Source organism: Podarcis liolepis, assembly GCF_965112155.1.
Source record: "Podarcis liolepis genome assembly, chromosome: 10".
Classification (NCBI taxonomy): Eukaryota; Metazoa; Chordata; class Lepidosauria; order Squamata; family Lacertidae; genus Podarcis; species Podarcis liolepis.
In genome coordinates, this window is record NC_139562.1 from 73,424,197 (window position 1) to 73,437,908 (window position 13,712).

The 13,712-nt window shown below is 43.7% G+C and overlaps 1 protein-coding gene across 1 annotated transcript; it reads left to right on the forward strand.

Moving 5' to 3' along the window:
• The first annotated feature begins 1,257 nt into the window (after positions 1-1,257).
• UCMA (upper zone of growth plate and cartilage matrix associated) lies at positions 1,258-11,551 on the forward strand. The gene is made up of 5 exons (XM_083462460.1): positions 1,258-2,800; positions 3,169-3,237; positions 3,393-3,488; positions 6,708-6,806; positions 10,210-11,551. The coding sequence occupies exons 1-5, from the start codon at positions 2,743-2,745 to the stop codon at positions 10,305-10,307; spliced, it is 420 nt and encodes a 139-aa protein (XP_083318586.1). The 5' UTR covers positions 1,258-2,742; the 3' UTR covers positions 10,308-11,551.
• The last annotated feature ends 2,161 nt before the right edge of the window (positions 11,552-13,712 follow it).

The following is a 13,712-nucleotide window of genomic DNA, read 5'->3' on the forward strand; positions in this document are numbered from 1 at the left end:
TAAGGTTAATGACTAGATGATCCTCAGAGTCCCTTCCAACTCGACAATGCTGTGAAGGTGTGTCAATTTTTGTTCAGTGTGGGGGAAATATCCTTAGACACATTCAGTAGCTTAATGGTATCCTGTGTGGTACATGAAGGAACATCATGTGCTGTTTGTAGTAGAAGCATCAGAAGTGGCAAAGACATATGCAGGGCATAAACCCCCATTCATCCGCTTCACAGGCTGCTCTGCCAGGAGAACAAACTCAGTGTTTACTTTCAAGCACTCCTGTACATTCCATAACTTGGGTGCTGCCAATGCGGCATTTCAGGACTGAAGTGGTAGTTTTGAACATGAATGTTTACACCTCAGTTCTGCAGCAATCAGATACATCTTCTCTTTTAGACTGCCTTTCTATTCTAGTCCTTCTCCAATCTCTTTCCCCTAGTTTTTGGTTATTTTCTGTTAAAACAGTAAACTTGAATGGATGGCACTGAATTAGACTCTCATCTTCACTGGAATTACTTTATGGATAAAAAGCCTCATCAAATCCAGCATTCTTTTTTGTTATGTGTCCCAGTTATTGGATGCTCCCCCAGGGGACCTGCATGGAACACTGTTTTTGGCACCAGGTGAAGATATTTTTTATTTCCTTAGATCTCTCTCTGTCTCCCCCCCCCCACCCCAGTTTGGCTTCTCTGCTACTTTATCATTGATTGATTAGTTTATTTCATTGCTTAATGTTGCTCATTCCACAGCTTGCATGGAGGGAATATCTATCTGTCTATCATCTATATCTGTCTGTCTGTCTGTCTGTCTGTCTGTCTGTCTGTCTGTCTGTCTGTTTATCTATCATCTATCTATATCTATCATCATCATCTGTTTGTCTCTCTATCATCTTTTACTCTCATCTTTTACTCTCTGTCATATTTTACTCTCACTACCACAGATGTGGTTTGAACACATATTTGCTGCTTTGTTTTCAGGGCACCGAAAATGGAGCTTAGGTCTTCCCCCTCAAGTTGTCTGAGAGCAAAGTGTCCAAGTGGACACAAGTTTCTCTAGTCCAAGTGAAACATCATCAACCTCACTTGTTCCTGTTAAGATACTTAACTGTTAGCTCAACATTCATTTTTGACAAAGAAACTGTTAGCTATAAATGCAGCCCATCGTGTGGGCTTTCTGGTATTTAAAGCATAGGAGCCAATTCCTAGGGGTCAAGATCCCTTTGCCCCCCCCCCAAATATTTGAGGGGTCCCCCAGGGTTGATGGACATTGCCATTCAAATGGTGTGTGTGTGCTGTGTCATGGGATTAATTATGTGAGGCAGGGCATACCTGCCACCCAAATCATTTATTCAAGTTGGCAGCCCTGATTCAAAGAGCCTGTTACCCTGAATACCAGTAAGTCAGCTGTTGAGGAGATTTTAATAAGAAACATTCAATAAATGGCATTGGTAGAGTGCACTAACATCACAATGTGATTTTGTTGTTGTTGTTTAGTCAATTAGTCGTTTCCGACTCTTCGTGACCCCAGCGACCAGAGCACGCCAGGCACTCCTGTCTTCCACTGCTTCCCGCAGTTTGGTCAAACTCATATTAGTAGCTTTGAGAACACTGTCCAGCCATCTCGTCCTCTGTCGTCCCCTTCTCCTTGTACCCTCCATCTTTCCCAGCATCAGGGTCTTTTCCAGGGAGTCTTCTCTTCTCATGAGGTGGCCAAAGTACTGGAGCCTAAGCTTCAGAATATGTCCTTCCAGTGAGCACTCAGGGCTGATTTCCTTAAGAATGGATAGGTTTGATCTTCTTGCAGTCCATGGGACTCTCAAGACTCTCCTCCAGCACCATCTACATTACTCCATCAAAAAAGGAATCAGGTCTTCATAAAGAATCATTAGCAAAGCATCATCAGCATCATCCATATGGGACAGACATTTACACCCAGCCTCTGTTGTTTGCCTCCTCCAAGAAAGTGCATCCTGATTGTACTAAACTGTGGTAAGGCTCTATCCCGTCCACCTTCTTCCTGAAAATAGTGAGCTCATGAAACTCAATAACTTACTTTTCCATTCACCAGATGTGTTTTTTTCAGCAACTGTGCCTAGTACGTACTTTTTGCCTTAGGCAGAAGTTCAGAGATGTGATGGGGTGGGGGAGAGGGAAAGATGTTACCTTCATGCCCTGCTGGTCACTACTGGAAACAGCTGGAAGCAGAGTACTGGATTTGGTGGTCCTTTGGTCTGATGCACAAGGTTCCTCACATAGTGAATTCAGTTGCAACTGAAAACTAGATGCAATCAGACACATATATTAGCTCTGCCACCACCCTGAAGTTGCAGCTGCTACTACCCCTGCCACCCAGGTGCCCTTCAGCAGTCAGACTGTTTCTTGCTTAAATCTGTACTTCCCCATCACCATTTTTGCAAATAATATGTCTGGTTTCCATGACTCTCCTCACTTTGCCTGGCTGTTCACAACTCATTCCCCGCTGGGTCTGTGTCTCAGAGCCAGCATGTTTGCTTCACACTTGTTCCTATGCTGAGTTTTCCATGCTCCCTTGAACCTGTCTCTGCAGCCAAGGCAGGAGCTCCCAAGTCAAGGGCCATCCCAGGTTCCTCCTCTCCCCCCCCCCCCCCCGTCAGGGAAGAGCATCACTTTCTGCTTCATTTCCTAGAAAGAGAACAGGACTCTTTTTATTCTTTTTTCTGTGTGCAAAAGTCGCTGTGACGTTCATTACTGTGCCGGCTGGAACACAGCAAAGATGAAGTGGAAGCAAGTGCTTTTCCGTTCCTGCCTCATGGCTTTAGTGCTTCTGATTGGTATGTATGATTTGCAATAATAACTACAAGGAAAGGCTGAATTTCAGCAAGGAATAATAGGGCAACAAATGGCAGCATTTGTCAGTTTAATGGGATGAGAGAGACTGTAGTTTCCCCATCAAATCACCAAATGCTAAAAGATATTCAGTTTCTAGCTACTACACCAGCAATACTGCTTTTAAGCTATGTCCAGGATATAGACTAAACCTTAGTGCATTTGCTATCCAAGGCATGTTAAGAAGAACAATTATCTTTGCCATGTATAATATAGCAGGTAACAGTTTTAAAAAATCATCTGTGATTTTCTCCAAGATTCTGTACTTACTCTCACTAAATCCAAAACTGGGTTTATACTTCACCTTCTCTAGTTCTTGAAGAAGGTGGTGCCGTGGCTGTGGAGTCCAAGAAAGCAGCAGCTGGAGAACTCAGCAAGGAAAGTAAGTGGGGAGATTCAATTTTATTAATTAACTGGCTTTGGAAAGGGATAAGACAATATAAACAAGACACATATTTACTTTAAACATTTTTGAAAATGAATAACCCCCACCCATTTCTCACCAGTGGTCAGGCTCCCTTATTTTTCTACTTTCAGGTGTTAAAAAGAGAGTCTTCATGAAGGAATCAGATGCCTCTAACTTTTTCAAGAAAAGAGGCAAAAGATCTACCAAGTCCAGAGACGAGCTCAATGGTGAGATTGTTTGGAAGCTGTTTACGGAAAGCTGTGATTTATTTAATGTTCCTTTAATCTCTTGTTTTTGGGCACATTCCTAAATTGTCTGCCACGCTGTGAAATATTTATTAACTGATCAGTGAAGATTAGAACAGGCTCCTTACTCTTCTGATTTTCATATCGAAACACACATGTATGCAGTGGTCACCACTATCCATTTATCTGATTGAATACGACTACTCTAGAGTAATAGGCAGTGGGATGTCAGAGACTGGCACATGGGTGCAGAGGAGTGATAGTAGAAGGCAGCAGGAAGAAAAAAATAAGAAAGTTTGCTTGTGTAAGTCAGTACTTGAAAAACTCTTTGTAGCTGGGGGTTTTCATTTAATTTCTTAATACGCATATTTATTGGCTGCATTTCTAAATTAGCTAAGTTGTTGCTTTGGAAACTGAAATGTATTTGAAAGTATGAGATGTTTCTTAATTAGTTTAAACCACATGGTGGTCCATTGGGGGACAGAGTGGGAGGTGCAGGGCATCCTGGTGAACTCAAGATACCTGAGTGCAATGCAGAGACCTGCTCTGTCTCCTTCTGCACTTTAGGGAAGAAGCTGAACAAGCACAGGCTTGGCCACATTCAGACATTATTTGGCTGTTAATTCTCTTTGCCCTCATTGGAATTAGACCAGAGTAGTCCACAGATAAAAGTATTTGAATTTGTATTTGTACATGGGGAGCAACTTTGGCCTTTTTGTGTTTGTCCCTGCCTTTTAATCTGTTGCCTTCTAATCTATTACGCCAGTTGAGTACTGACAGGGTGTGCGCAGACAGCTTTGCGTGTCCCTTGCATTCTTAAGAAAAAATCTGACCCAAGTCGTATGCAAAAGCATGCAGCCAGGCAGTTGAAAAGTTGCTTGTGCACTTTCCTGGTTCTGCAAAAATGTGGAGAACCAATATGTCTATAACTAGACTCCATCATTCAGGAGTGTGCAGGAAATAGTTACACGCACATTCAGAAGTAGTGGGTGTGGAAAGGGGAGTGACAGGAAATGATGACTGATCACCCCAATTTACTAGATTATCTCTGTTTTGGGAAAACCTGATTTTACAGAGGGGGAAAAGCACTGAGATTGGTGCTGTTTGATAGTCATGTGGACTATGCAAATTAAATGGGAAGACGGCTGCAAGCACACCGGAAATCTGGGGTGGGCAGGCCCTGCAAGACCAGATTCAGCCCCCCTTGGTAGACCCCTAAACAGCATTCATAGAAATGCACACCCGACTTCATTTAAAGTAATTATTTTAAAAGTCCTGTCAGCGATTGATCTTGCCTTCTAGCAACCAGGGCTGGCTCAGACTGTTTTGTCACCCCTGGGCAGGCAGCATTTTGCATCCCTGACTCCTGCAGTTTTTGTCATTAGGTTAATAACACAAAGGGAGTTGTGTGCAGCACTTTGCCAGGGCTAGCAGGCAAAAACATGCCTGGAGCGTTTGGGGCAAGCAGCCAGACTTGCACACAAAGGATAGAGTTGGCACCCACTCTGAGACACACGCAGGCCGGACGGCCCCTCCTGCATTTCATTTTCTCACCACTCCCAGGACATTTAACAGCTGGAAGTGACCACCAAACATGACCCCTCTCAACATAGAACTTGACTAAGACAATAATAAAGACAATACTATCTCTTTTCTTGTGCATCACATTGATGGAGCATTTAAAATGGAGGAAACAAAAGCCAAACGTGGTTGATCCAATGTGTCTTTCCAAAGTCAGAATTCCTTTATTGGCATCCCTCCGCCACTGCTTGCTACCCTCAACTCAACAACCCATAATACTTAAACTGAACAACAAAAAATACACAGGATCCTTGCTTCTTGGCACCCATCAAGAGTTAATGGAGCGTGCCTCCAGGGCTGAAACCAAACTGCTGGAGAATCACAGCACCCTCTGTGGCTGCAGAGGCAGATAACTTGTACCTGCTGCCTCCCACATGCTTTTTGCTGCATTTGCAAGACCCAAGTGACCTTTCTGGGGCGCAAGCCTGGGCTGTATGGAGGTCCTGGGCTGCCCAGTCGACAAAACAAACCCCCCTTTCAGCCTCTCTGGTGGGGTCCAAAGGAAAACAGAGCAAGTCTTCTGGCACCAGCTGGGCTGCAGGAGTTGCTGGAAGGAGGCACACCAGGCGCCATCCAGCTGTCTTACACAGGACCCCTGAAACAGTGTTCGTTCTCCTTTTGAATACTTTTGACTTCCTTGATTAAGAGCAGCTGAGTGGTGCAGCTGGGTGCAGTGCCTTGGACAGGTCAGAAATCCTCACCCTCATCTAGTAGGATCTCCCTACAAGATAGTGCAGGCTAGCAAGAGAGGAAAGTTTCCATTCCCTCTTCTGAGAACCTCACTCAGAGCAGAGGTGAGTCTCTCCGTTGGGCATATTATGCAATCTACAGAATCCAGTGGTAAAGCTTTTTCTGGACTGTACTACTGCAGAATGCAGTTATGGTTTTGTGGGTTTATTACTCCCCACTCTTTTTACTTAAAAGCACAACAGCACCCAGCATTTTCAGGGACTCGGGGAGAAGGTTAGGCTGAACTTTTCTCCCTGAGATGCTACTTTTCTACACATGGGGTGTTTTCTGTGGGGCAGCAGGCAGCCAAATAAACAAAGACCTTAGAATATCGAACAGCAGTGAACTTTTCTGTTGTTAATTGCACTTTCTGTTAATGATCAGCTGGGGAGATGAAGGGCATGGGTAGATTTCCTCAAGTGCAGGTATTCCAAACTCACAGAATCACCATGAAAGTGAATAATGCAAACTAGCTGCTTGCTGCAAGCAAAATAAGGTGACTAATTTTGAGGCTACAAAACATCACCAGTTTGGATTCTTTTTGCCTATTTAGCCTAAAAAACACGTTAATTCTTGCTACTTCAAGGGGTGGGCTTTTGCACTCCTTTTTAGCTGGATTAACTCTTAAATAGTTGGGGTTAATCCAATAATTGGATAGCATTAATAAATGTTATTTTTCTGTTTTAAAATAGAAAAGCATTTCTAGACTTGCAGGTGGCATGTGAGCTGCAGGCTTTCCATTCTTGCTCTATAGTTAAGCACTCGAAGGCTTGCAGTCAAGGGAGATTTATAGGACATTTATATTGAAGTGGCTTGGTGCAACAAGAGCAAAACATCCCTCAGTCCCTTTTCAGGCCTTCTGGCTAATACTCTGCTCATCTTCCAATACAGCCGAGACCCGCCAGATGCTGGCTGCTGACGAACAAAGGAGGGAATACTATGAGGAGCAGAGGAACGAGTTTGAGAACTTTGTTGAGGAAGAGCGTGATGGTAAGACCTCAGGGTTTAGCCACAGAAGCAAAAGGGGTGTCATGTGTTTTCCCTGCTTTGGGTGCACACTTGATTACTGCAAGCGCCACACGCCACAATGTAGAAAAATGCATGTGCTGATATCCTGGCAATCTGCGGGGGACAAGGTTTGGGGAAGTGCCACTGTACCCTTTAAAGCAGAGGTGATGAACCTCTGGCCAAGTCTGGATGGCTGCAGTTGAACCACCTGTGCCCTAAATAAAAACCTCATGGAGTCTTCCTTAGCTTGTGAATTCTGGCTTGCAGTGACGACGGAAGGTTTCTTGTGAAATGCAAGTGATGTTAAGAAAGAGAACTTTCTTTGCTTTCAGGATACTGTTGCAAAAGTCTCCATTTCATGAGATCCTATCTGTAGTTTTGAAGAGAATTGTTCTTAACATGTGAGTTACTTAATACCACTAGGACACACACAACAAACTCCTTCTTGTCTCAGGTTGCCAATTGTTCTGATTTTGTGAGCGTCGTTCAGCAGAGGACAATCATGTATTGAATATTTTTTTTAAAAGCAAACCCTGAAAGCATATTCAGAGGGAGGCAGAAACAGTTTGGGAAATGTGTACTAAATATGGAAATGAACTTTCTGAACTATGGCACACGCTGCTCAAGAGCCGTTGGGTCCCCGGATCCTGTGCAGAGGCTGGTAGCCACTTTGTCAGCCAGGCAGGTGTGGCAGCTCTGATCCAATTCCCTTTCAAAACAAGTATTTGGATGGAATTTTCCAATACTGTCATCTGAATGTAGCCCTTTTTCAGGCCCCATAACAAAATGCTTTGCATTTCCTGCCCCAGCATAGCACAAGCCCTCCAACATTTCCCTGATGAAAATAAGGACATTCTATTCTACATCAGTACAACTGCTAGTTAGTTGGATTTATTGATTTGGGGTTTCCTTTTCCCCCTCAGGCTTCCCTAAATGCACTTCATAAGTTCAAAGATTTCTGTGCTTAAAATACTGCAGTCTTGTGTGTTTCCTCTAATAATTTTTGTACTTGACCAGGAGAAAATGCTCAGGCAGTGGTTCTGATGTAGAACAGAATGTCCCTATTTTCATCTGAGAAACGTTGGAGGGTATGATAAAAATCATGCTATCAGTTCCATCTTGGTTGGTGCTCAGCACTGACTGAAGGCCTCACAGTTGTTTTTAAATGCATAGGAAACCTAGTGGGAAAGCAAAACCCCCAAAGGTGAGGTACTCAACAAGCCAGAGATGCCTGTGTAGCTAAAACAAATCCTGGTGAAATCCCCAACGCACCATCTAGTTCCACCTTTTGAGATGGGTTTGAGGATGTGGACAGGACACAGCTGAACCACAGTCCTCTTGACCGGAGTTTGTTGTGAGAGGGGATCCCCACTTCTTTGAAGGAGGCAAGCCCTCTCTGAGCCCGGGGGGGGGGTATTAGATAACTAGCTCTCAATTGGGGGGGTGGGGACAGTAAGTTGATTGAGAGGGTCGTGGGTGGACAACTGCCACTTGGATGAAGCTGAGTAGCCAAGATACATTTAAGCTTCTCATTAAAATGGGAGAATTAAATTCAGCCGACTCACTCTTTTTAACACAAGTCCAACATATCATTCCCAAGGGTGATTTTTGGCTGACTTCCTTTAAACGACCTGGTCCCATTGTCTGCTTTGGAAACTTCCCTCTGTTTCAAAAGTACGGTAATATGTTGTGCAGCATGTTGAGGAACTTAGTCCAAACCTTCTTCATTGCAAAGAACGAAGCAGGGCTGTGTGGTTTTTTGGATTCTGATTTAATTTAATGTGGTAACAGTTCCTCAAGAAATACAAGTTACATCATGGTTTCTGGCATAACACGGAGGGGCTTCAGAAACCCTGAAGACAGTAAAAAAATCAGTCTGAATTGTTGCCTTGTGCTTTGCTTGCTCCTCAGCCACAAATGAAAGTACTTCTTCCTATACATATTTTTCCCTACCTAGTAAATCATGTTGCTTTTAACCATACCACCACATCATTTCCATACCACCACACCATTTCCACATTCGGCAGGGAATGCAAATGTGGGAGGAAGTTTTCCATCAAATTTTGTTCTCTGGAATTCCAAGTGCAGCCCCAACTGAATGCTGCTCTTTGCATCAAGCGTGTCTGCCTGGTGTGTCAATACATCCAGATATTTTTCCAGAGCTGCCCTTTCCCTGTAATGGTGGATACTCTTGACATACGCTGATACTGCCAGATTTCTAGGTATTCTGAAGCTGGAAAAGGGGAGATTCATCTTACCCTCAGTTTTTACTTCTTAAACGGCACATTCCTATGCTTGTCTCCTCAGATGTAAGCTCCACTCAGTTCAGTAGGGCAGGAATTGGATATGCAAACCTTAGAACATGAAAGCATGTACTTTCATTGTAATGTCTGCTGTCCTTATTGAAAATGATAGTTTTAACTTGGTATACAATCTGAAGAAGTGTGCATGCACACGAAAGCTCATACCAAGAACTAACTTAGTTGGTCTTTAAGGTGCTACTGGAAGGAATTTTTTATTTTGACTATGGCAGACCAACACGGCTACCTATCTACTATTGGTATACAATAGTTAAAGATAATTAATGTAAAATCTCAAAATTGGAAGACCAGGAAATCATAAATAATGAAGAGCCTCGTTGGTTTGAAGACCTACAAATAATGTATGTTTAAAAGCTGCAAGATTTCATTTAGAAAAAACAAAACAAAACAAAACGTACCGCTGGCAATATTTTGTATCTTTTTTCTTTTCCAATTAATATATTTCTGTAAGGAGTAAGAAATAACTTTTAATCTTCTATTGTGACCCTGCCCAGTCATACAGAAATATTGAAAATGTTAGATATTTAATTTATAGAATCACAAATATTAATAGATTCGGAACCTATGACACTTTAATTGACCTGTCTTAGGACCTATTAGGAGTTATTTTCTTACATGATGAGTACTGCAAGGGTGCTAAATATCAGAGATCAGAAATTCCATTTCAGTTAGAATAAAGATTAGGTCTATCTCTGTTGGAAAACAAACTACATCTTTGTAGACCCTGTATGGGGATTTACTATAAAAAGGTCCTAGATAAAATCCAGACAATGTCTGTTAAGAGAAGAGGCACCATTAGCATGGGAGGCAGCAGGCTTTGTGACCTCCACTCTGCCGGAAATTTTCACGGATCCCCAACTGTTCCATCCCCCCACCGACTCCTAAGTTCCCCTCTCTACACCCCCCCCATTGAATTGTCATGGATCCTCTCTTGTAGACGGTTTTATGAATATACAAAAGGAGTTTCCCCCTGAGGTGAACAAGCAACAAGCAAACCTAAGCAAACCAGAACGTGGGTCGTGTTCACCACCAATGATTTAATTTTACTTCTCTTCCCTCTACAGAGCAGGATGAGAGAAGCCGAGAGCAGATTGAGCAATGGCGCCAGTACCATTATGACGGTCTCTACCCACCGTACCTATATAACCGGCACATTGTCTAGGGCAGAGAGGAAGAGCGGGGAACACAAAACAATGAAAATGGGAAATCCCTGCTGAGCGTGCGATTGGCAGGACTGCCAGCAAGGCAATATAGATGAAGTCATGGAAACATGACTGATCCCCTCTCCATGGATCCTGTTTCACCAGGGCTTCAGCTAGGATCGAGTTGGCTCATAGGTGCTGCTTTGCTTTGCATCATGAAGCGCTGGTACGCCGCCACCTCCAGTCCTTGGAGCAAAGGCCAAATCACTGCGGGCAAAAGGGGATCTTTTAGACCGGTGCATATCTGAACAAGGGAGCAAAGGGATGCGAAACCCCTGCTTAGTCCAGCCCCCTGGCAGGAAGACTAACCCCCTCCTCAGTCACCAGCCTGACGCTAACCCCTCCCCCCTGCTGATCTGCTTTGTGCTGCTTTGGGTGTGTGTCCTGCAAGTGTGTGCCTGGGATGTGGAGGGGGCACTGTTGCTTGCAGCCCTGGGCTGGTCAAGGCTGCATGTGGTCTTGGGCCAAAAGAGGTCGACCAAACTTTATATTAGAGCAAATGCATAAAATAAGCACTGTATTTTGATAGGGGCATTGGAAAAAAACCCCAATGCCAGCTTGTGCTGTATCTTTTTCAAATGATTTTAGAATATGGAGCAAAGAACATTGTATTTGTTTATTAAAAATATATTAGCCTCTTGCAATCACTTTTCTTAGTTTATATATTTACTATTACATTTATTTCCTGCCTTTCCTCAAGGTGGCCTGTATGGTTCCTCCCCATCTTATCTTCCCAGGTAGGCTAAATTCCATGGTTCCCCAGGATTTTCCCAGGTCCAGCACTCCAACTACACCACTAGAGTTGCGGCCAGTTAAAGATTTTACGATTCAGGGTGTGAGGAATCTTTAGTTTTGCACTTGACGTACTGGTGGCAAGATTCACTTAGGATTCAAATGAAGTATTTAAAGTGACTTATCACTTCTCCTAGAGGACGTGGGTGCCGCTTGGGCTTGCCAATCAGAAGGTCGAATCCCTGCGACGGAGTGAGCTCCCGTTGCTGAGTCCCTGCTCCTGCCTACCTAGCAGTTCAAAAGCACCTCAAAGTGCAAGTAGATAAATAGGTACCGCTCCGGCGGGAAGGTAAACGGCGTTTCCGTGCACTGCTCTGGTTTCACTTAGTCATGCTGGCCACATGACCCGAAAAAACTGTCTGCAGACAAACGCTGGCTCCCTTGGCCTTTAAATCGAGATGAGTGCCACAACCTCAGGGGTCCCTTTACCTTTATCACTTCTCCTACAAACTCTAGCCTAGCCTTCTCCCTGACATCCTCATTTTCTATATGCAGCGAGGTTCTCTGGACGGAGGGGCATTCTTTAACCTGCATCATGGTTCTGCAGAAAGAAAAATGTAAAAGCAGTTATCTTTCTGTTATGCAAAATAGTCACAGATTTGTTTTCAGATGCATAATTTATGTCCTGCTTCTTTGCAAGTCCCTGGCAGTCCCACACCCCACCAGATGAGCTTGAGGGCAGCTTTGAAGTTTTCGCAGGGCACATGGGAAAGCCTGTGTTTGCTGTCCTAAGGGCTGGAAATGTCATTTATACCAAATCAAGCACAAAAACTCTCAGCTTAATGACTTTTTGCAGCTAATAACAATCAACTTCTGTGGCTTTTGGGGAGCACTGCAGAGTACAGCAATGCCTACCTAGGCCTGGGAACAGCCTGCTCCGGCCCCCAACAAAAGTTGCTCCCAGCTATCCCACCCAGTCTTCAGCCAGGGCTCTTTGAAAAACGGGAACCAAAAAACAGCTGACTTTAAGATGGCTGCACCATTTCAAGCAAGCACACACAGCAGCATTTCCATTTATTGATGAAGGCAGCCTTTGATTAAGCAAACTGCTGTAGTGGAACTGCTGACGACATCCATGCGAGGGGCCCAACGTGAGTGGCTTCGCAGTGTCTCCTGCCAAACGTCCCATCAACATGACTCACCAACAACAGCGCCAGCCAAGCACACAGAATTAGGCACTATTCACTGGGATATAGAAGTGTCCTATGAAAATGTCCACCATTATGAACGCTTGAATGCTTCAGTAGCTGCACCACGAAGGTCCCACTTCAGTTAGTAATCAAAGCTGGCATGGTTTTCACACACAGTGTTAGTTTTGCTACAGGTGCTTTTAGATGCTGTCTATGCACATACCTACATTTTCAAGAGACTTTTTATTATTATTTAACACTTAATGAGACAAAGCAAGTGTGTGAAAAGTTAAGACTGTTAGGTGTGCCAAGAGCAACAGAAAGAAATCCTCAAATCCAGGGCAACTGTGGAGCACCAAATGAAAACAAAGTTTTTAATGGAAGGGTTAGGATTCATCTTTGAATATGGGAGCTTGGCAGTTGGCGTCTGGAAAATAACCCAGTGGATAAGCAAACATTTCTTACCTAGGAATTCCATTAGTAGCTGGCCTGCTACTTCTTCCAGCAAGAAAACAACGCAGCCCCTTACAAAGGCACATTTTTAACATACTGCATCAAAGTCCAGTCATGTTTATCCTAATGGTTTGAAAGAAATGCCAAGCCAGAAACTTCAAAGGCCTTTATATTACTCTCCAAAGCAGGCACATTGCTCTTCCTTCACTAGAACAATTCCCCCAGGCTTGAGGATCTCCACCTGCAATTCATCTCAGCACCTTGTTTTTCATGATCTCCACTCACAATCCTCTTAATCCCAGTGTCTTCTGCAGCAACATCCCTCAGGCAATTGCAAACACAAGAAGAAAATCAGAATCAATGGCTAGTGCTGAATAGCCTGCAAAGTGCATGACCAGACAGGCTGGAGAGCGATTTTAAAATCAGCCATCTCCCAGGGCTAATTCAGGAGGTTTTAAAAAAATGGGTTTGTCAAGTATAGGAAGAGGCTCTTTTTCATCTTTGTATCTTAGGTGTGTGCATGAAAGGGAATGCCTTTCTTCTTTCCTCCTCCTGAGGTTAGACACAAACCAGCAGTTGCCTTAATGACTCCTCACTGTAAGATGATGTTGTATCTTGGAGAAAGCCCTTTTAAATGACGGTGTTGCATTTCAGCAAATTTGCTCAGATTCCACCAAGAGATCTGACATAGTCAATAAAATGGTGCTAGTGGGAAACTTCTCAGCTGTGGCATCACATCTAAAGAGTGAATGAATTATGACTGCTGATGTACATTGCCCATAAAACAATATAAAACCAGGGCCATTCCTCCTTTCGCCTCTTCACGTTTGCAGAAGACTTGCTGCATTTTTTAAGCATGTTAAGAAGGATGATGTTATTAAATTCTTGGGCAGTTAAATGTCAAACTATCAGCCATAGACAAAAAAACCCACCCCAGTCTTCAGCCAATTATGGTAAAGAGACCCTGACCATTAGGTCCAGTCGTGGCCG